The 24,452-nt window shown below is 41.3% G+C and overlaps 1 protein-coding gene across 1 annotated transcript in view; it reads left to right on the top strand.

The window, feature by feature from the left end:
• Positions 1-24,452, top strand: part of AGBL4 (AGBL carboxypeptidase 4) — a 1,267,959-nt gene that overhangs the window by 912,264 nt on the left and 331,243 nt on the right. Inside the window, exon 6 of the mRNA XM_019937625.2 lies at positions 13,679-13,718. Coding sequence (XP_019793184.2) covers positions 13,679-13,718 — 40 coding nt within the window. The remainder of the gene's footprint in view (positions 1-13,678; positions 13,719-24,452) is intronic.

Below are 24,452 nucleotides of genomic sequence, written 5' to 3' on the forward strand. Positions count from 1 at the left end.
TTTTGGATATCATCAATATTCTTATTTAATAATACTATATACTATGGAGAGAGTGTTTTTAAACATGGGTTTCATAGTCAGAAGCTTGGTTTAAATCTTAGTGCCATCACTTAACGGCTATGTGACTTCAAGCAATTTACTTAACCTCTTTGAATGTCAGCTTCCTCATCTCTAAAATGGAGGTTAAATACCTATGTTTATGAGGATAAAACGAGTAAACATAAATAAAGCACCTGTTACATAGTAGATGTACAATTAAGTTTTTAACATCTTAATTAACTCTTTTCTAGAAAGGATTTATCAGTTTACAAAGATATATGCACACACATAAACACACACACACATATATATATAAAGTTGGAATAAATTTTAAAATAGGTTAGGAAATTTAGTCAAGGGAAAATAAGGGCAGTTCTATAAACGTTAACTCCCCTCACTTTTCCAATTCCTGTCTACTAAAAGTGTAATGAGAATATTCCGGCTGCATTGTTCAGAAATCAGACAGGAATGATGCTTGTTTTTCAAAAGCAAAAGGAAAGAAAAGGAAAGGAAAAGAAAAAAAGGCAGAAAGAGATCTCTCTCCCACCCTACTCTACTCCTGAACACACACACACACACACACACACACACACACACACACACACACACATCCCTCTCTCAGACTTCAAGGTGTGTCCCTGGGGTTCCAAGAAAATCACATTTTGGTCTTTCTTTGTAGTGAGCACATTTGCCTTTTCCCCACGTAACAAAACGTATCATTTTACTTTTCATTATGGATTGTTATTATGCATTGCTTTTATTTGGCAAAGATGTTTGTTTCAGGAAAATTAATTTAGCCAGTTCCATTTTGCAAGCAATAATACCTTCTGTCCCAGGCTTACAAAGAACAATTAGATCTGGATTCTTTCCCCACAATCAAGCTGGCGATTTCTTATGGAAAGTCGTGGTCCGTGAGCGTGGAATGGAGCTTCCACGAGAGCTAGTCAAGTGCGGAAAATAGACTGTTACGGCCAGGCACTTCTACTTCCTGTGGTATATATAACTCTGACATCGTGCAGAGGCATTACTCTGGATGGGCAGGAACACATTAATGTTGCCTCACTTTCAGTGCCACAGTTTTATCCTGAATATCATGATATTTTTCTCAAGAACTCCAGTTTCATGCAATTCAGCAAACATGACTGAAGGCCTTCTCTGTGCCAAGTACAGTGGTATGAGCTGGAGATACCAATCTGAATCACACAGCATCCTTGTCCGCAAGAGCTCTCACGGCAGGGTGACTCACAGATGATTGCAACCCACAGTGATAATGTCTGTGGCCAAGGGTAGCACGAAGTGCTGAGGGACCTGGAGGAGGCACCTAACCCAGCCTAGGAGAGCAGAGGCTTCCAGAAGGTGATGATGTAATAGAGAAGTCATATATAGAGACAGAGAGGAGGAAAGGCTTTCCAAGCAGTCTCGGGATTAAAAATAAAAGTCTTAGCAGTCTAAGTGCCATTTACCCCCAGATTATATGACAAGCGCAAGGCTAACTGCTTTACGAGTAGGTGGGTTGCTAAAAACCCATTTAAAAGTATTTAACTGACTTGCCCATGATCACTTAGTATGTGGTAGAGACATGATCAGAGAAGGTAAATTATTGGCTCATACAGCAAGAAAGTGGTAACGCTGGGGCCAAAATACAAGTGTTCCTGGTTCATTATTTCACTCAGTCCTTACCACGGTTCTGTGCAGGCCTGTGTGAACAACTTTGCACACTTGCTGAATCCGAAGGAGAATGGGAGCAAAAAAACCTTTATTGAACACTTACTTGAGTGTGATATGATCCTTTGTGAAGACAGAGCCTCCGAGCTCTTCCACCTAAGTAGGGAAGAGTGACCTTGATACTCAAAAAATCCATAACTTTAATGTTTTATGGAATCTTTTCTCTTTAAAAGAGACGTGGATTTTATATTATATTCCATAATACAGTAATGTTTGTTATAATATAAAAACTCTGAGTGGAATTATATTCTGGTTTAAAAACTATTCTTATCCCTACATTAGAAATGTGGAAATGGGGGCTTCCCTGATGGCGCAGTGGTTAAGAACCCGCCTGCCAATGCAGGGGACAGGGGTTCAATCCCTGCTCCAGGAAGATCTCACATGCCGCAGAGCAGCTAAGCCCATGAGCCACAACTACTGAGTCTGCACTCTAGAGCCTGCAGACCACAACTGCTGAGCCCATGTGCTGCAACTACTGAAGCCGGCGTGCCTAGAGCCCGTGCTCCACATCAAGAGAAGCCACCACCGCAATGAGAAGCCCGCGCGTGGCAACAAAGAGTAGCCCCCGCTCGCTGCAACTAGAGAAAACCTGCATGCAGCAACGAAGACCCAATGCAGCCAAAAGTAAATAAAAAAAAAAAAAAAAAAGAAATGTGGAAATGAGAGAGAGTTTAAGCAATTCATCCAAGGGCTATAAACTTGTGAGTATACAGGCTAGGATTTGTGCTCATGTCTGTCCTTTGCTCTTATCCATGGCACAGACCTGGGGCCTCTTATTCTGGTCCTGGTGGTCATTTCACCTATCTCTGTGCTCCATAAGCCTTATTCAAAAGCAGAATGGGACTCAGGTCTGCTGGTATGTCACTGCATGACCTGGCCAAATCCTATCAACCACTAGGCCTCAAGATACCCTTTCTAAGGACCCTAAGAAGATATTTCCCTCAGACCTCAAGTTAGGAACAGTGGAGATTCTGTAATTCAACTGTTTTATTTGGGGTTTTTGTTTTTTCCTTAGGACACTGGGTATACTGTAACCAAGTTTTCCACTGTGCCTAAGTTGTTGAAAAGCTGAGAGCCAAATCTGTACCCTACTTCTAGCAAATGAGAAGAGTATCTCAGAATATGAATTCTGAGTTATGACCTTGTACCTAGCATCTAATTTCTCCTTATTTTTCTTTTTCTCCATGTCTTTAATTACATGTGCTTTAATTTTATTGCATTCTTTTAAGCATCTTCAAATTTTTTTGGAATTAGTGTTATATATTGAATAACCAAATATGTAAAGAAACGAACAGAAAATAGTGTTTCAAGGAGATAACCTGATAGTCTTAAGAACCAGATGTCAAACATGAACAGACTCATTAGCTCCTAGAGACAGAGGACAGCAGGACCTATGGCCAACCCAGATTCCTGTGCTCTTCTTTTTAAAGTTGGCTTCACTTTCTCAGTGAGAAGTAAATTGGTTCCTGTCCTTTAGGGGCCATTTCAATTACCACCTCTTGAAGGAAGTCCTCTTGGTAACTCCTCAGTTAAAACCAGTTGAATCAAATAGAAATAATGGTATTAAAACTCAAAACAAATTCTTAACTAAGTTCCTTCCCTGCCTCCATACCCTTACCCCACTCTCTTGCTTTCCTCAACAGTTTTTTGTTCTCTGAGCATCTGTGCTCTTTTAGGCATGGATGGGATATAAACATCCCTTTTTTTCCACTCTGTTGAAGGAGGCACATAAGCAAATAGTGCAGAACACTGTGGCAGGTGACTGAGCAGCTCCCTTCCCCTCTGTGGGCTCGGTTTGCTTTTCGTTGAAATAAAGCAGTTGGGCCAAATGACCTGCAAACCCCTTGCTCTGACATTCCAGGAGGCTATGTCGTGGGATAGCCTCACTCATGCTGGGTCGTGGTGATCTTGAGGATGAAGGGTAATCGCAGCTTTGAAGTATAAACTGAAGACCTAAAAGACATATCTTTTTTTTTTTTTTTTTGCGGTACATGGGCCTCTCACTGCTGTGGCCTCTCCCGTTGTGGAGCACAGGCTCCGGACACGCAGGCTCAGCGGCCATGACTCAGGGGCCCAGCCGCTCCATGGCGTGTGGGATCTTCCCGGACCGGGGCACGAACCCGTATCCCCTGCATCGGCAGGCGGACTCTCAACCACTGTGCCACCAGGGAAGCCCTAAAAGGCATATCTTTTAAACTCTAAAATTTGATTTCACAAAAGAAAAGTTGTGACTTAAAACATATAAAAAAGGAGAATTTATAACCATATAACTTTGTCGGATGGTAAGCCAAAATATCACATCTGTAACAAACTTCCTGTGGTCCTATCTGGGATCAGGTACAGAAGAATACCCAATATAGAAAATATTCATCTGTCACCTTGGAGGAGAAGGCGGGGGGGGGAGGAGATGGAGAGAGGGGAGGTACAGGTGGGAAGAAAAAAGAGACTCATATGTAAATACCTAACTGTAATGTGAGACATGATGAAATCAATGCTCAGAGGCTTTGGGGCCCATGGGTGTACTGGGTAGGCATCTGTCAGCCATGCATGCATCCTCTCCAGCCTTGAGCTTCACCGTCACTTTAGATGCCACGTCTGTTCTTGCAGGTTCCCACATGGCCTCATACTGCTGGAGCAGAGGGTGGGGAAGAAGCAATCTGTCCTGGCATGGACTCTTCTGACTCATGACTGGAACAACCTTCCTCTCACTGTTTCCTCCAGAGCTGGGCAGGGTGAAGTCTTCCAGCACAAGCCCCCGTCTGAGTCTCTGGGGTTTTAGGATGGGAGGTGTGTCATTTCTCTCCAGCAGGAGTAAGGGTTTCAGCTGTTTATCCAGCCCTCTTCAAAAACCTGATCTAGCCTTCCACATTTAATTTTTTAATACATATTTAGACAGAGTCCACTCTGCCAGGAAAACTAAACTGTCCTTTCTGCCATGGAGCTTAGCATATAATGAGAATGACATTAATCAAATATAAATACGGATAAATATAGAATTTCAAATTGTGAATGCTATGAAGGAAAAATACAAAACATCACGCTTAAGTCATAGCCCCTCCCACTCCCCTGTGAAACCTGGGGATCACCAAGAACGTTTCTCATAACTCAATACTCTCACAGCTACCTGGGCACAGGCATCAGAGGCCAACAGTATGGGTTTGAATCTAGGTTCTTCCATTAGCAGCTGTGACCTTCAGCACATAACCTAACCTCTTGAACTTCAGCTTCTTCATTTGTAAAAACGGGTAACAATGCTGGCCTCAGAAGGCTGTGAGGATTGGCACAGAGTAAGTGCTCAGCAAATGCAGCTGCTACAGCCTCTGCTGCCATTAATCCTGCTTCCAAAATGTCTCTGCAGTTTCATATGCTCCTCTCCATTGCCACTGGCCCTGCTTTTGTGCAGACTGCCAGAGGTGAACCCAAATGCTCCGTTCAGCTGCCCTGGGGATGAAAGCCACTTGGGTGCCTGGCTTTTCCAATAACAGGAAGCTAACAGGAGCAGAAACTCCTCGGTGAAGTACATTGATGCAATCTCGCTTGTGCAGCCCTAGCTTTTGTCTGCTGCCCCACTCTGCTTCCCAGTGGATTTAACCCCTAGTCATGAGATTCTAGTTCAGCCTTGAGCGATGTTCACTCTCTCCCCGAGTAAAAGGCTAATGCATTTTTTTATTATCCTGATGGGAGTAGGTGCCCAAGAGGGCAGCTAAGCCTCAGCCCTTGGTCAGGTTCCCCTGGAAGGTGGTGGAGTTGGTGGATGCGTAGGGGAGGCGTCCAGGCATCAGCCATCGGCCCGGGTGGGGCTTGAGGAATACGTTGAACCCTGGTCATGTACCTTTCCCCATGTTTTTCTTTGGAGCACTTACCGTAACTGAAATTAATTCATACTGTGTGATTATTTGCTTACTATGTCTTCTCCACTCCACTACTAGCTAACTCTTTGAGAACAGGGGCTGTGTCTTTCTCGTTCTCCTCAGCAATATGCCTGGAACAGAGTAGATGCTTCATGGTTATTTGTTGGATTAATGAGTGAACAAGTGAAGAGGCAGAGAGTGAAGTTCCAGGGCTATCTGCAGAAGCCGTGCCGCACATCACTTGTTCGGCATATGAGGAGAGGTAGAAAGAGGGCCATGTCAAAGGCAGAAGGCAGGGTCAGGGACAGGTAAGGTGATGGCATACAGAATGGTCAGGTAAACAGAAGACCGGCGTCCCGCTTCAGTGGGGTGTGGGCATGAACTCAGTGCTTGAGACAGCGTTTTTCAGACTTTCATAATCCCTGCTCCCTTTCCTCACAGAGGCGACTGGCTTTCCCCACACCTTCCTCCTGCCACATCTTCTACATGTGACACTGACCAAGGTGATTAGACCCACCTTTATTATCTGAAGTTTGGTTCCGAAAATAATAGGTAACTTTTTGTTTGTTCTCCAAACATGAGGTTATGTGAAAATATAAAAACTGCTTTTTCAAATAACACATAGAATCTGTGGATATTTCTCATCCCTTGTTGACAATGGGGATCATTAAATTATTCTAAGAAAGGATCAAATTTAATTTTAGAGTGATCAGTCCTGCAGCCAGTAAGCAGGCTAGACTGGAGTAAGAACGATCAGAAGTAGTGAGTTTAGGGAGAGGTCAGCACCACATAAGATGTTTTCTAGGGAGCAGGCTCTGCTTGGGGTAGGGCAGGGAGGGAGCCTGAGATCCCTAGATGCCTAGAAAATGACTATGGCTGGGTGAGGGGTGGGGGGTGGGAACTGAACAGGAAGGGGGTTGCAGGGAAAAGAGGGTCTGAGCCATGAAGCCAAATGTATGCCTATGCCCGTGACCTCCCTTTCTAGAGGGTGTGGATCCCCAGGTCCTCCCCATTATGGCTGGCTTCTGGAGTGACAGGAAAATGCACAGGGATTACTGGTCCTCTTATTTAAATTATCTCCAGTCTGTGACATGAAAGACTGATTTTTCCCCTAATAGCTATCCTGCACGAAACAGAAAAAAGCAAAACAGAACACATAATCAGTGACTGTTCTTTTCTACCACATAGAACCTCACACATCAAACCAGTCCCTGAGCTCCTGGAACACCACGTCCCTTTCTCATTCCGAGAAGTAATTGCAATGCAGTTCGTGATGAAAATGAAAAGTCCGTTTTTAACTGTAGCTTCATAATTACTCATCCAGATGAAGATGGCCAAATTCTCAGTGGTCTAATCCCTAGGTCACCAAGACAGAATCAGAGAGGGTTTTGAGAAAAATTATGGTGTGTGTCTTTTGAGAGAGAAGGGGATAAAACTAAAGACCTTTTCTGATGATCGATTCAGCAGGAACTTCTCTAGTTATCATCCTGGTAACCAGTGATCGGCAAATCTTTGTTATCATCTGTTGGTCAGGCACTGGGCTAGTCCCTGAGAGGAGTGAAGTAATAATGGCACAGCCCTTGCCCTCAGGGAGATCACACAGCCAGTGGAGAGGATGGAGGAGTAAATAGGACAGGGAGATGCAGTGTGATGCTGCTCTGATAGGGAAGGTCAGAGGGATAAGGGCAAGATCCAGTCCAGCCTTGGCAAGTCAAGAAAGCCTTCACAGAAGAGGTGGCATGAGAGTGGAGAGCTGAATAACAAGTAGGAATTAGCCAGGTAAATCTGGTTGGGTTGTTGTTCTAAGAGGGAACAACACGTGCAAAGACCTTGAGGTGAGAGCACAGCAAAATTTGGGGAACTGGAAGTGGCTCATCATGGTTGGAGCTCAGAGTCTGAAGGAACAGGAGAAAAGAGGCAGGAGCTGGGTCACAGAAGTCCTCCAACAGCAGCTAAATGGTTAAACTTTATTCTGTAGGAGGCCTGGTGAGTTTTAAGATGTGATTCTAGAAAGTTCATTCCAGCTGCAGCAGCAATTTGCAAGACACGAAGCAGGGAGACCAGTTAAGGTGCTGTTGTAAAAGGCTAGGTACCAGATGGTGAGAAGCCCAAAGTCTCAGCCTGAGGTGGGGCACAGCTGGAGAGGCACTCAGAAATCCTAGCTTCCGACCAGTGTGCTTCCCATTCTACCTATTGACACCTCCCACCACCACCCCCAACCCCCTCACCTGTGAATGATTCTTCTTCTTTCTCTCAGCTTCTCTTTCCTGTTAGGCTCCTGGAGGTTGGTCTACACTCTTTTTATGAATGGGATACCTAATTGCCAACTAGCTTAAGTAACATGCCTAGGATAACAATAGCTCAAAGATGGTAGAGTCAGGATTCATATGTTTGTCTGTCTGATTTTGATTTTGGAGCTCTTTCCACAAAATACTTTGTGTAACTGCAGGGAGAAGGACTTCAAACATGAAGAAAAGAGTATCTTGCAGGTTGGATATTGCCTGGAAGAGTCTCCCTAGATTCAGAGGACTTTGTTTACATCTCTAGGCTGCAGTAGCTGGACTTTTCAAACTGCCTCCTGTGACAAAATAACCAAGTAGTTCTCTCTTGATGTCTTACTAACACCACCTTCCCTGAAAAAGGACTAGAAACAAAATCATAGCAACAAGAGTTGTCACATAACAATAAATGTATGTGACTTACATTCTTATACTTTAAAGACTCAGCCTGAGACCAAAAAAAAAAAAAAATAACATAATGCTGTACAAGATTAAAGCATGCTTCATTTGTTATATATAAATATGACCTTGTTAAATAAACACAAGCAAGAAAGATGACAAAAAAAAAAAAAACACCAAAACAATGCTAACTGTGCTTCTCTTTCAGTGGTGGAATTTCATTTATTTTTACTTTCTGTATTTTCTGGAAATTTGGAAAATGACAAAAATAAGCATGTGTTACTTTCATTACAAAAATTTTAAAGGTAGATTCTTTAATGTTGGACAACAATAGTTTTCATTGAGAATAATTGAAATCACAAAAGATCCAAAATTCCTAGATGAGGTTTCTAACCGACCCACCTTTCAGTACTTTTACCCTTGGGGCTGTCAACTGTGACCAGAGGTGAAGTGTATTAACAAAATAGCTTCCACTGATGAACAGAGGAATATGGATGACTCTTGGAACAAGGATGCTGATAGACAGTTCCTTAAGCATCCACTACAGATGCTTCTGCCATCCTTGGTTGGCATCAAATTCAGAGATTACTCCTATTGGCCTTGGAACCTCCAGCCCCCATGACCTTTATGGAGTCATGACTCTGCATCAACCACACATTGGTTAAACACAGAAATGGGTTTCCTCTGAGTGTTTATGAGGCCCCACTCTTACCAGGGAAAGCTGGATGCAGAGTCATACACAGCCAGGAGTCCACACATTACCTCCTAACTGACCCAACCCTGGCATACCCACACTCCGCCAGGAATCCATGGAATGCCATACAGGCACTCTTGGACACATTGCCCTCTGTGTAGGTTTAGAATTCCTTTATCTGAGGAGAAATGTTCCCCCCACTCCTCAACACACACACACACGCACACACACACACACACACGGTACCACTACCACACGTGTGAAGGGCCTGCCTTCCTGAGACTGTAGCTTATGGTTAGCTAATGGTTCAGCTGCTCAGCCCTCAGCCAGCAGGCCCTGTCAGCCTACCAAACCTGCTGCCTAGCTAGCTACCTTCATTTCCTCCAACTAACATTGCATGTTCTACCATCCAGGCAGTTAGGTAATATATCATCTCCATGTAAAAGGCCCTTATGTCTCTCAGTTGGTAACTAATTTAAATAATCTGGTAATTCTTTATGTCCACCATGCTCCCTTCTTATGTAACTAGTTTTCTATTATTGGTCAAATTCCACAAATCATGTGCCGTATTGTAATAAATGCCAAACAGTTTCCGCTGGTGATCCTAAATGATTATACCAGGCACACCGTTTAGGAATGAAAATTTTCTCTTTCGTTTATTCCTTTTATTTCTTAAGGACTTTGAGTGAATGATTTGGATATTTTAGTATCTTAGGTTCAAACTGTTGTGATTCTTTTTTTTTTTAATATCTTTATTGGAGTATAATTGCTTTACAATGGTGTGTTAGTTTCTGCTGTATAATAAAGTGCATCAACTATATGTATACATATATTCCCATATCCCCTCCCTCTTGCATCTCCCTCCCACCCTCACTACTGCACAGTGATTCTTGAATGTCCACTTTTGTTTTTATTTGCATATAGAACATGCAGATTTTGTAATCCTATCTTAAGAGCTACAGGTTAAAACACTAGTCTACACTTATCTGCTTGGGCCACTAGGTGGTGTACACATATGTCTGTGAACTGTAGGTTAAAGGGATTTGTCACCAAGTTAGATTTAATTCATCACCACAGGAGTGGTACAGACAGTAGGAGCTGTAGGAGTCCAGGAGAGAGCTCTGGTACCAATAATTCTATGAAAAGGGGCAAGGCAGGTTTTATAAAGCAAGGGTCACATGGTCTATAATAATAACAAAACATCAATACAAAGTGCCTGGTGATCCTATGGGTGGGAGTAAAGGAAGGAAGGTCTCCAGAGGAGGTGGATAGATAATATTGCTGCTGAGATGGCAGGAGCAAAATCATAAAGGCAGGAATCCCCAAAGCCGTGACAGGGGGGAAGTCCTGTCGAGGAAGGGGCATGCTTACTTTCCATGCTGATGAATTCCTACCTAACAGGGTTGTTGCAGAGGGAATAATGGAATAGTTGAATCATTTGAGCTAGATGGCATCAAGCATTCCTTTCAGCCTTTGTGCTGGGCAATGGCAATAGAGAGAGGAAATGGCATAGTCTTATCCTCAAGTAAAGACCACATGAGAGAAACAGAAGGAAACAGATCATTAAGACAGAGCATGATACAAAAGTTAGGTTTTACAAGATGCATTGGAAGAACAAAGTGTGAAATATTCTGTTCTGAGGAAAGGAGAGAAGGGGGTTAGGTCTGGGAGCTGAGGTGCAGAGCAGACCTCATGGACGTCTTGAGACGTGAGGAGGGAGCTCCGTGAAGATCTCAGGAGATTAGTTAGAGAGAACAGCGTGAGCAAAGGCATGGGGATTTGAAAGGATAATGTGCATTCCAGGAATGGTTCAGCTGAGTTTAGCGATGTTTACTGAGGGCTATTGTGTGCCATGGACTGAATAATAGATGTTCCAGGCCCTTAAGATGCCCCTCAGCTAGTGAGGAAGACACACAAGCACTGAAAATTGCTGTGTGAGAGGTTAGCTTAAAATTTCTTCTCTTAAATTCTCAGCTCTGTCATTTAGCCCCCAGGGTCCTGGCTACAGGCGTGCTCAGAGAACTCTACACCGGAAGGGGAGCCCACAAGCACAGTGTCTGGCTGTATTTGACTCAGAGTCACTGACAGTATTTCAGTCTCATTCTCTCATTTTAGAGGTATGAAGTTCAAGGCCGGAGACATAACAGTAAGTTATCCAAAACCACAGAGAGGAGCTAGGACACAAGGCCAGGTCTGTCCGTGTTCCTGTCAGGTTTTCTTCCCTTTTTTCTCTACTGGACCCTGGACACAGAATCACCATTTAGAGATAGATCTTAATGAGGAAATAGACACTTTTCAGATAAATGGACCTCCTTCACCAACGGCGATTGCCACAAAACCAAGCTTATGGAAAAGTAGAAGGACAGATTGTCTTCCTTCCTCATGTATGAGGGAAGGGCCTAGCCTCACAGGCTGGCCTTGGCAAAGGCAGCGTGAGCCAGTTGTCCCACTAGCCTGGTTCTGTGATTGGGAGAGCAGGCAGTCTGGCTCCAGCAGTCCTTCTAGCTTGCATATGTGGGTGTGTGTTTCATTTCAGCACGAGGATGTGTGCTCACAGTGGAGGTCAGTGACATCTTGGAGTTGCACTGTTGCTTGAAAATGTCAACTGGAATGAATTATGAGCTGGCAGTAAAACAGGGATGCGTGATTAAGACGGCTATGAAAGGCTACAGACCTGCTTTTAGGGCCCTGAAAAATCATTAGAGAGAGGGATAGAGAGAGAGAGAGATAGAGATAGATAGAGATAGAGAGATCTTAAAGAGGTTTTGACTGGGACAGATCAAATTTAAATGGAAGAGGAGGGGACTACAAGGGCCAGGAGATTTGAGACCAGGTCTTATAAGGAAAAGGTGAAGGAACTGGGAATATTTAACCAGGAGGGAAGATGACACAGATCTTCTTCAGACCTCCAAGCTCGTCATGGGCTGAAGCAGCTAGAAACAGGGATGATTTCTTAAGGAAGCAGCTTTTAACCCTGCTCAAAGTAGAGCTGTTTAGGGACACGGGTTCGATGGCTTGTCGGGGAACTAAAATCCCACATGCCGTGTGGCATGGCCAAAAAAAACAGAAAAAAAATTTTTAACTGACAAAACGTGAGTTCCCTGTCAGGCAAAATGATAAAACAGAATCAGTTCATACAACTGGTGGGGACATTGCTGAGGGGATTCCTATACTGGTGGCAGGTCAGACTCAATGACCTTTGAGCTCTGGTACCAATAATTCTATGAAAAGGGGCAAGGCAGGTTTTATAAAGCAAGGGTCACATGGTCTATAATAATAACAAAACATCAATACAAAAATAGCTCTTTTTATTAAGCACCTATTAAGTACCAGGCATCATGCTAAGTGATTTACTGTGCGTGATCGTATATTGGACTTTCAAGCCAAGATTAGAACTGACTGAATTCTAATCCTGGCTCTCTCATTCAATGAAGATGTGGTCTTAGGCAGGTAATTTCTCCTGTCTGAACCCCATGTCCCTCTGTTGTACATTACCAACCCTGTAGGATTGCCAAGAGTGTAAGAAGAAATGACACATCAAAGTACCTGGTACTGTGCCTGGCCTATATTCAGTACTCAAAAAATGTTGCTGCCTTCTCCTTTCTGCTTAAGCAGAATTTCAGGAAGCCATTCTAGGGGAGAGGCAAGATAAAGAGGGAAATGTAGGTGAGGTGAAATATGGCAAAGGACCCGCTGGATGAAGTACCAGATAATCAGAAGCTCCTGCAATGTGTATCCTTGAAGCAGTGGTTCTCAAAGTGAAGTTTGTTAGGACCCCTTTTTAAGAAAAAAAAACTACATATTAATGGAAATGGCTATTAATAGAAAATCAAGTGAAGGAAAGAGACAGAGGTTGACTGAGGCTTAAGGAATCCTGCCTTGTCTTTAAGAGAGTTGCTTACCACTGCCCCATCCTCAGCCTACAATACCCTCTTCTCCACCCTCAGGTTCCCTTGACATCCGTTTCAGGACTAGCCTTCTCCATAAGTATGGTGTGATAGGGGGCGAGCCAACTGAGATATTGACCACCTCAGCCCTTGGGGCCAAGGCTAGTTGCCTCCAAACTTCATCTATATGGGCTAGTGTACCTGACAAATATTATTTTCTTTGAATGTTGTATGGTACAGAGAGATGAGGATTCAGTTAGAAAAGTAATGGTTTGTTCATCAGTAATTGAAATTGTCATAGCATTGTTGAGCAGATTTAATAAATAAACCAGCCCCCAGGAGTATCTTGGTTAGTAAGGAGTATCAGGAGGGTGACAGTGACTTAAGGACCCAAGGCAAAGAGGGATGCCAGGATATCAGACACTTAACCAGTACAGCCAGTGTGACCAAAGAGAAATCTGAGGCTGCCTGGTACAGAGTGAGCCATGGCTGGGAGTCTGGAAAGGGACTTTCTTTGTGGCTATAGGTAAGCCACATTCCTCTCAGGACTTCATTTTCCCGAAGTATAAGATAGGTCTGACTGGAAGGTCTCTACGGCCCTTTCGGCTCTGGCCAGAAAGGCTATGCATTCCCCCTTGTCTCTAGGGTGCAAGGCCTCCCTGCAGGACTGTGAGACCACGTCCTCCGCAATACAGCCTGCTCTGCGTGTCTGAACATCCCCTTTGCACGTTCACCCTGACCTGCTAAGCAACGAGTTTGCCTCTGGCTTGAATCAGCGCTCTCACAATGTGTTTTCTTTTGCAGCAACAGCGGCACCTAGACCTCCTGACGATAACCAGCCCTGGTGAGTAGGTGTGGCCATTCTGCTTGGGCTTTTCCCTGATTTCCCAGAGTGATGCCTGGTTGTCTATCCAAATGCAATTCCTGCCCTCCTCCTTTGGCTTCCTGAATGAACAGCAGAGTTCTTGTGTCATGAATGATCCTTCTCCCCCATCCTCTACCCCACAGGCGGTTTCTTTTCTCTTCCCCAGCTCTGTGCTGCCTTGTCTTGACTCTGCAGATGGCAGGGTTGGTACTACGATGTTGCTGCATATTCCAGGGCCAGGTTCTCCCCAGATCACTCAGTGGGTGCAAGTGTCAAGGAAGTGCCCTGGTCTCCTGAGAAATAAACTTTAAGATCATGGGGAATGGGGAAACTGCCTGGTAGATGGCATGGAATGAAGGGAGGACAGTTAATAAGGAAAGGCCAGTCTGGGGAAGTGACCAGGTCTGGTCTCCTGTGACTCTTGTCACTCACCTTTAGGAAGGACAAGTCCCACAACAAAGCTATGGCCCTGGGATTTAAAGCTCCTTTCCTTCCCCTCGGTCTGGCATATAGCCCAGAGAAAAGTTGAGCAGTTTAGTTTTACCAGAAGGTATTTTATTTCAGTTTGGGAACTTGAGGCAAAACTGGCCAACAAGAGATGCTGTTCTCTCTTGGAATCCAAGGAGATGATGGTGCCAGCAGTGAGCATTCAAGAGTGGGTGTGGTGGTCCATCTTCATTCATTGGTGATGTTCTAAATATTTAATGGCCCCGGTGGCCCTCTACTGTGCTGGGCATTAACACTTTGTTTACCGGACTGTGGGGAGATGGCATCCTGAGGAAGGGACTGGTGTGGGGGGGTGGTCACATGGCAGGGTTGGGGAGCTCTAGGAGTGGCTAATTACCAATAAATATGGAGGTATTTCAGTATTTTAGTAACCAATATAGCTGTGCCACGTCATCCTGCCTACCACCCAGCCTGTTGCTGTGTCCAGGGCCAATTGGCTCACAAGGAGATTGAGAAATTGTCCTCTGCAGGCACTATCTTAGCCCAAAGGCTGGTTATCTGTCTATGTAACTGGGATATAAGACAATGACTGCAAATGGAATTTGCATCCACCCAGTTCAGGTGGCCTTACTACATTTCCACCTGATAGATCTCTTTGAACTTGGGACTTCAGAAGAACAAAGATGAACTGGTTTGAAAACGTTCAGTCTAACCCATAGAATGAACTGTGTTTAACAAGTATCTAAAAAACATATATAGAAATTCCAAATCATGGGCTAATAATATTAGAATGGCTCAGTTGTGTGACCTACCAATCCCTTCCCACTAAGGTGTTGGTAAGTGATTATCTTTGGCCCGTCCGTCCGGTTAGTTGCTTTCCTTCATGATTGTTTTCCGTTCTGCTCCACAAATGCTGACCCAGATTGCCTGCTTTCACATCCCAGTCTCATCTGGTCACACCCTGATATGATGCCGACATGTGAATTGGAGAGGTTTCTTGATCCGTCTTCAGTTGCTTCAGAAGGAGACTTTTAGACTCTGTTAACTGCATTTCTTTTGCAGCAGCTCTTTCCGTTCCTAATTGCTACTGCACAAATTCAAGCAGAATAGTTGTGACTCTCAGTGCACTCTTTTTGGGCAAACTGTTAAGCACTGCCAGAGTTTGGAATGGTTTATAATTTTCCCTACTCTTAGATGAGAAAAGACTATTTTCTGGGTCAAAGCTTCTCAAAAGTCATGTTGCGTCACACGAGTATACAGTACTGCAAGTAGGCTACATTTGTGTGATATTGTAAGATATACACTCGTGATATATTGATCCACTCATCTCTCAGGGGTACAGGTAGGTCCCAGGATAACTGAGCTGCCAAGGTGGTAGCCTCTACTCCAGTGTACCAAGTGTTATCCATGTGTGTCATGACTTGGAAAGGTTAGGAAAGACCATTAGGCTGTGTATTACCTGAACAACTCTAGTCCATGTCAGAATCACTTCCCTCTACTGTCACTAACTGTCTCTCACTTTCAAAGTCATCTCCATTCCCCACCTCACCAGAAGCTGCTACAGCTAGCAAGGGGCATGCTACCTCTCTGGGGATGCCAGTGGGAGGTACCAGCTTGTTTGCACTCGTCACCAGACCATCCTCAACACAGAACTGCAGTCTGATTCTGCCACTCCTCATCAGCTAGGAGCCTTCAGAAATGCTGGCTGGGAATTTGGAAGCCTTAAAAACCTGTGTTATCTTCTTTAAACTCTTATTTTGTTCATCGTGAATAATTTTGAATTCACAGAAAAGAGTAGAGATAAAATGAGGAGTCATTTATTGCCCCCCTCACCACCAAACAGCTTGGCTTTATCATATCAACATAGTGCCATATGTGCTACAGAGGCCCCTATTACAAAAATTATAGATCTAGTTGAGACTTTTCTGTACTCCTAGCTGATTGCATCTCTCTCCCTTCACTCTATAGGTAATCACCGTAATAAATTCAATGATTTTCTATATCTATATATCCAAAAATGTGACTGGTATAACTGGTATTGTTTTACAAATTCCTATAAGTGATGTCACACTATAAATGTCATACTGAACTTTTCCCTTACTTATTATACTGTAGAGATTAATTCCTGTGAATACAGGTAGCTCTGGTTCAATCATTTTAACTGCTATGATTACATAGCAATTATGATTACATCACAATTTCTTTTTCCATTTTATTGATCATAATTTAGGTTACTTCCAGTTTTTTTGCAATTTTAAATAATACTACTTGGAGCATTTTGTGCATAAGTATGAGAATTTATCTAGAGCATATAACTAGGAGAGGAATTACTGATTGCATGCATCTTCAAATTTACTGTATAATGGCTAGTTGTTTTCTAAAGTAGTTGAACAAATTGATACTTCAAAGTATAAGAACAGCAAAGTATAATAGTTTCCATTTCTCTGAATCCTCCACACTTGGAATCATCAGACATAAATTTTACCAGTCATCATGACAAATGTAAAATGTTATCCCATTGTTTTTATAATATGTGTTTCCCTGATTACTGGTGGGGTTTAATATCTTTTTGTATGTTTATTGGCCACTTTGCTTTCTTCTGTGAACTGACTTTTCATATCATTTTTCAATTTTCTCTTGGGTTGTTTCTTTTTATTGACTTCTAATTCTTTGTTATTCTGCATGTTGATACTTTGTCACTTAACATGCATTGCAAATATCTTACCCCAGATGGTGGCCTGTGTTTTTTGATTTATGATGTATTTTGATTTATGGAAGGGTTTTTTTTTATTTTAATGTAGTTGAATGTATGAATATTGCTTTATGAACTTTGCTTTTATGACTTATTTAAGAAATCCTTCCCTACCTGAATATCATATTCTCCTGTATTCTAAAAATTGTCAAGTTTTACATCACACTTGGGTATTTATCTCATTTAGGACTGATCATTGTGTATGATATGAGCTGGGGATTTAATTTGTTGTTTACATGTGGATAACCCATTATCTCAGTGTCATTCAACAACTAGTTCATTCTTTCTTCCACTTATTAGCAACTACACATGATGATGATGATGATGAAGAGCCAATTGACTTTTCCTACACAGCTTATAAATTTTTGTGTTCTCCTGTTTATTGCATCTCAAGATTTTCCTGTTACCTTATTAAAGTAGACCCCTTAATAACTGTTTTAGTGAGAGTCCATGAGAAACGATCTTAATCTATATATGTTCTTATTTTGACTTATCTTTGGGATGATAGTTTGGCAAGGTATAAATTCTAGCTTGAGGAGGACTTCCCTTCATTCTTTGAACTTTTATTTTTCATTTTTTTCTGACATCCACAGTTGCTAATAAGAAGTCTGCCATTATTTGTTTATGGTAATTTATCTTTTCTTGGGTAGGTTTAAAGACTTTCCTTTTGATCTTCATGCTCTGCTTTTGCACTTTAATGTGTCTGGATGTGAATTTATTTCTGTTTACCCTGCTTGGTACTCTGAGTAGTCTTTCTACCTGAGAGTCTATGTCTGTCTTTATTTTTTTTTGTTTTTTTGTTTTTTTGTGTGTGTGTGGTACACGGGCCTCTCACTGTTGTGGCCTCTCCCGTTGCGGAACACAGGCTCCGGACGCACAGGCTCAGCGGCCATGGCTCACGGGCCCAGCCGCTCCACGGCACGTGGGATCTTCCCGGACTGGGGCACGAACCCGTGTCCCCTGTATCAGCAGGCGGACTCTCAACCACTGTGCCACCAGGGAAGCCCCTATGTCTTTAATTCTGAGAAATTATTGGCAAATTATCCCTTCAAAGATTGCCTTTTCTTCATTCCTTTGATTCTCTTCTTCAATAATTTCTATTAGATGAATGTTGGAGTCTCTCAAGTGGCCCTCCATGATTTTTTACTAATTTTTCATAATTTTTAGCATTTTATTTTACTGCACTGATTCTGAGTTCCCCACAAGTAACTTGAATTCATAAATTCACTTTTTGACCATATCTAGTCTGGATTATTTTCCTGTCTTTTTCAATATTTCAGTGATTATTTTTAATTTCCAAGATTTCTAATTTTGTGCATATCCACCTGCTCTTGTTTTATTTCTGCCTGTTCTGTTTCATAATTTCTTATTCTGTTTTAACATTTTCATTTGTTTCTTCGAACATCTTCAATATGCTTATTTTAAAATCTTTGTTCTATAAAATAAGTTTCATCTGGAGTGAATTCAAGTTATAACTGTTGATTTTATTTAGTATCATTTTTAGCATTTAATTTCTTCATGTGTTTTGAAATTTTACTTTGTAATATCACTTTGAGAAGGAAGTTTTCTGTTACTCTCTCTCCCCAGCCCTGACCACCACCACCACCCCTCCCCCCCACCCCTGCAAACTCCCACTATGCTCACATATCCCTATATGGTGGATTTTGCAGTTGACTCTACCCGTATTTTCAGTATAGGACCTGGTAAATATTGGGGATATGGAGAACTGGTGACAAAAAGTCAGCAGGATAGTATAACTTTGCTTCTGTTTCTTTTGTCTATATTCCTTGCCTCTCTAGGCCTACAGCACACAGGAGCTGTCTGTGTGCTGTAGGCCTAGAGAGGCAAGGAATATAGACAAAGGAAACAGAAGCAAAGTTTCTGCAGCAGCCTTTTTTTTCCTAGGCTTCTTTCATAACAGGGGAGCCCCACCCTAGATCCTTGTTTTAAGCAGAAGACCTTTTCTCTGATCCTCATCTCCTATAGAGCATTTTAGGAGGCTCATAGGAGTCCAACTTTCAGCTGCTACTGCCTGCTGCTATATCCAGATCTCAACAAACAAGTAGCCTCAGGAGCATGTATCCTTTTGCATTTCTGTACTTTTCAGCTTCATGGAGATATGTCTCTTGCAGTGGAGCCCAACTACATATTTTCATTTCTTTTTTTCATATATTATTCAATATTACTATTTGATGGGAATGAATGGGCTTATTGAAGCATGAACTTATTTAGTCATGTGGCCCAGAAGTCCAACTACAGTTTTTTTCTTACTTTTTGGAAAGTTTATTCTCCTATAACCTCTTCAGCAGAAGGGAGGCAGTATGAGGAAATATTTTTCTCCTATCCAAGTGAGACTTTTATCACCAGATTGATGAAAGAGACTGTTATTTTTTGGGACTTCCCTGGTGGTCCAGTGGGTAAGACTCCGCGCTCACAATGTAGGGGGCCCAGGTTTGATCCCTGGTTGGGGAACTAGATCCCGCGTGCATCCCTCAACTAAGAGTCTGCATGCCGTGGCTAAGAATCCGCATGCCACAACTAAGAAGTCTGCATGTCACAACTAAAGATCCCTCATACCACAATGAAGGTCCCTCATGCTGTGACTAAGACCCAGCGCAGCCAAAATAAATAATAAATAAATAAATGTTTTTAAAAAAGAGAGACAGTTACTTTTTGCATGTGTATATACAAACATATATGTAATTTAAAAAATAAAATTATAATGATCCTATATAAAATATATAGGAATATAATGTGAACATTTTTTTTAATATTGTTAAACATTCTCAGAGGGACTTTTATATAGCTGAAAAGCATTCTATATTAAATTTATCTATTATTGTATATTAAATTGTCCCTGATGATTTAATTATAAATAATACCACAGTGAACATTCTTGTATAAAGATTTTTGTGTGCATCTTTAATTATTTCTTTAGGAAAAATTCCTAGAATGAGAATTACTAAGAAAAGTTATACATAGTTCACTAATCATGACAGACTAACTCACACCAAAGTAATAATGACATCAAAATTAGAGAGACTTAAAAAGTAAAGGTTTATTTGTTACATTTGGTACATGTCTCTCATGGATTGGAGTCGGTTCTGCTCTACTTCATCTTTACTCTGGCACCCAGGCTGACCAAGCATCCTTTATTTGGAACATTGCTCTATGTCTTAGTTTGGGTTCCCTAAGAAGCAGAACTTGAGACAAAGATTTTCATGCAAGTAGTTTATTTGGGAGGTGATCCCAGAGACCTTGGCGGGAGGTAGGGAAGTGATACAAGAAAATGAAGAAAGCTAAGAAAGGTTCGTTATCAAGCAAGCTACCACTGACGGCAAGTGGAATTTAATCCTACAGGGAAACCCTGGAAGTCAGTGTGGAAAATAAACCTCAGAGTTATCCCTTAGGGGCAAAGGAGTGGGAGAGAGGGTGGGGGTGTTAATTCCCTGACACTTCCAATCTGCTCAATGTATGGACATAGCAGATTCCAGTGGCCCAAGAAAGCCCTCAGGAGAGGTTTGCAGATGTCGGCAATTGGAAAGTATTCAATATGTGCAGAAATAATAAGTGCCGGGAGAATATGTGAGGTTGCAGAAAAGTGCTGACAGCACCTGCCATATGGGTAGTCATGGCAGAGGGAAAAGGGAGAGATGGTGAGCCATGTACCTTCTCTTAAAAATTTTTAGAAGGGGTCACTTTTGCCCGGATATCCTATATCAAAGCAGTCATATGACCACTTCTAATTCAACAAGGTAGAGATGCAGAATCTTCCTACAGGGAAGGGCACTGCATTGAGAAGAGCTAGAATATTTGGCCATGATGATTATATCTTTTCACACTTCTAGAAAGATTTTGTGTTCCCACCATCAAGTTAAAAGTGCTGGTCATAGCTTTAAAAAAAATAACACCTTTACTGAGATATAATTCATATGCAATAAAATTCATCCTTTAAAGGACACCATTTAGTGGTTTTCAGTACATTCACAGAATTGTACAATCATAACCACTAATTCCAGAACATTATTACTACTCCAAAAAGGAACTCTGTACCCATTCGCAGCCACCCCCCATTTTTGCCTTCCCCTAGGCCCTGGAAACCACTAATTTACTTTCTATGTCTGTGGGTTTGCCTATTCTAGACATCTCATATAAATGGAATTGTACAGTATGTGGCCTTTTGTGACCGGATTTTTTTCACTTAGCATGATGTTTTCAAGGTCCATCCATATTATAGCATGTAGCAGTACTCCATTCCTTTTTATTGCCAAATAATATTCCATTGTATGGATATATCACAGCTTGCTTACCCATTCATCTAGTGATGGACATTTCAGTTGTTTACATTTTTGGCTACTGTAAATAATGCTGCCATAGATATTTGTGAGCAAGTAAAAACTATTTTTTCATTCTCTTGGACATATACCTAGGAATGGAATGGCTGGATCATTTGGTAAATGTTAAGGTAAACATTTTGAGAAACTGCCCCTGTTTTCTAAAGTAGCTGTGCCATTTTGCATTCTCATCAGCGATGTAAGATGTTTCTAATTTCTCTGCATCCTCTCTTGTGATCTATCTTTTGATTATAGTCATCCTAGTGGGTGTAAAGTGGTATCTCACAGTAGTTTTGGTTTGCATTTTCCTAAAGACTTATGACGTTGAACATATTTTCACGTGCTTATTGGCCATTTGTATATCTTCTTTGGAGAAATGTTTAGTCAAGTTATTTTCCCTTACTCATTTAAATTAGGTTATATTTTGTCTTTTTATTGTTGAGTTGTAAGAGTTTTTAAATGTATACTCTGAGTACAGATACATGATTTGCAAATATGTTTTCTGTTCTGTGGGTTGTCTTTTCACTTGCTTGATGTTCTTTAAAGCCAAATTTTTTTTTTATTTTGATGAAAGTTCAATTTATCTATTTTGTTGCTTTTGTTGCTTATACTTTTGGTATCACATCCAAGAAAACATTGCCTAATGTCACAAAGATGTACTCCTATGAGTTAATTTTTATATGATATAAGACTCCAATTTGTCTCTTTTGCATGTGATTGTCCAGTTTTGCTAGCACCATTTGTTGAAAAAAAACCCTGTTCTTTCCCCTGTTGATTTATCTTGGCACCCTTGTCAAATGGTCATTAACTTTTTGATGACATAGACTAAAAGGACAGCATTTAGGAAGTATCTAAATGTTGGCACTCAGTGCCAGAACTGTGTTAGGCGCTCTACATGTATTTTTCATATAATTCTCCCCACTGTCCCATAGGCAGGCATTATCTTTCCTGATTGCAAATGAGAAAGGAAGGTGCTGCTCCATTAGAATTGCCCACATAAATACATTTAATAAGTGAATGATGGAGTCAGGATTCAAATACAGATCTGTCTGATCCTAAATCCTTTACCTTTTCTACTGCTACGTATAAATATTACTTCATGTGTGATATTGGCCCACAGAGTCTTCTTTCTCAGACAGAATTAAAGCTGACCTACTTTGCTGGTGATAAGGAAAGTCTGAAATGTTGGGGACATCATAGTCATGGGGCTTTTCCACTAACTAGGCTGCATTCTGAAGAGACAATTGATTTCCTTAAAATATCACAGAAACTTCCAGAAAAAAATCACAGATTTGTTCCTGATTGCAAATATCCACACAAAAAAATGTATCCCCTCTTAACCTTGTTAAAACAATACCTATGTGAAACGGTGACTGAACCTGCTGACCATTACATGACAACTTTGGGCTTTGTCTCCAGTTAAAGTCCCCCATGATGTACCTGTAGCCCCTCTGAAGACTAAAGGAACAAGAGAGGCCAAACTAGCCATTATTCCTGCTTCATGGACATTTTTAGAGCCAGCAAAGCCTATGGAGCCAGTCCAGAGGGGCCAGGACCAGATGTGAAGCCAAGCCAGGGTGCTCCCGACCTCACGGCCAGAAAGTTAGCAGCACAGTGAATACACGCAGAGAGGATGGTTCAAAAAATGCATGCACTTCATTAAAACAACTTTAAAGAGATCTTTAAAGGAGATAAACAAATTACTCCTAGCCCCACAGCCTTAGCACAATAAAAAACCTAATTCTATTTATACATTTTTCCCTTTCAGTTCTTGTCTATATGCAGAAACATATTTACATAATTGCAACCACAGTAAGTTTTTATGTACATCTTTTTTCACTTAACATTATTTCATAAACAATCTTCATGTTGCGATGTAGTTTGCATATTTACCATCTTTTTATAATAACTTTCTCTATTAAAAAATTGCACATGCCCATAGTACAAATTTTGAAAAACACAGATAAGTTAAAAAGATGAAATATCAGTTATCTCCCAGAGGCAATCACTGTTTAATATGTTAATACATTTACTTCTTTGCCTTTTTTTCTATGCATGTATAATTTTGTTTTACATAGTTGAGATCATATAGAATATAAAATTTTATCCTGATTTTTCACTTAATATTACAACAGAAATATTTTCCCATGCCAATGATATTGGATATTTGACTTGATTTTAGTTTTTCCATCTTATGAATAATTTATCAACCTTTGTGTATATAGCTGTGTCTACATTTTAGCTTATTGTCTTAAGATAAATTAGTAGGGATGGAATTACTAGATCCATGAGCATTTTAAAGGCACACTTATTCTTAAAAGCTCTACTCTCTTCCATCTTTTAAACGTAACCTGGTTTACAAAAATACACGTCTTATTGTTGTGCATTTGTGTTACTTCCAGATGTTTTTCTCTTATAAATGACTCTACCGTAAAATTATTCGTGAAAAAAGCTTTTACTTCTTTTGCATAAGTTTTTTATCTGGCTGTTTTCAAAGTATAATTGCTGGACCAAAGAGCATTAATATGTTTAAGGAATTATTAAGTCTTACTGCCAACTCATTTTCCAGAAAGGTTGTATCAGTTTACATTCCCACTTCCAGCCAGAGAACAGGAACTAGGCTTAACAGATACAGAGCAGGATGCCAGCCTTACCTGGGAGTCAACTTTCAACAGTAGTCAAAGTATGGATCCAGGTAGACCTGGGTTCCAATCTTGATTCTCCCACTTCTTGGCTCCAAGCTCTTAAGAAAATTATTTAACTACTTTGTGGCTTAGTTTTTCATTAAATATGGATGGTTACACCTACTTCACAGGAATGAAATGAAGATTAAGTGAGGTAATCATGGCAGTAAAGCCCCTAGCATATTATTAATATTAGCATGAAAATGCTATACACACTAGAGGCCAGAACAGCTTTATTGATCAAACTAGGCCTTTATAATGGGGTTTGAGAGAAAGAGGAAAGCTTATCTGGCCTTAGCTGGGAGGACATTTGTTCTTTTGGTTCTCATTGGTTCAGGGACTAGAGCACTAAACCTGCAGGCTAAAGGTCTACAACAGTGTTAGGCTGTCTCTGCACTGCTAAAATGTATGTAGGCAAGTGTGATACACCCTGGCCTGAAGCAGTGCAATTACAATCGCCCCAGTCTAGCCAGGAGATAGAATAAGAAATTAGCAA

Source organism: Tursiops truncatus, chromosome 1 (genome assembly GCF_011762595.2).
Source record: "Tursiops truncatus isolate mTurTru1 chromosome 1, mTurTru1.mat.Y, whole genome shotgun sequence".
Classification (NCBI taxonomy): Eukaryota; Metazoa; Chordata; class Mammalia; order Artiodactyla; family Delphinidae; genus Tursiops; species Tursiops truncatus.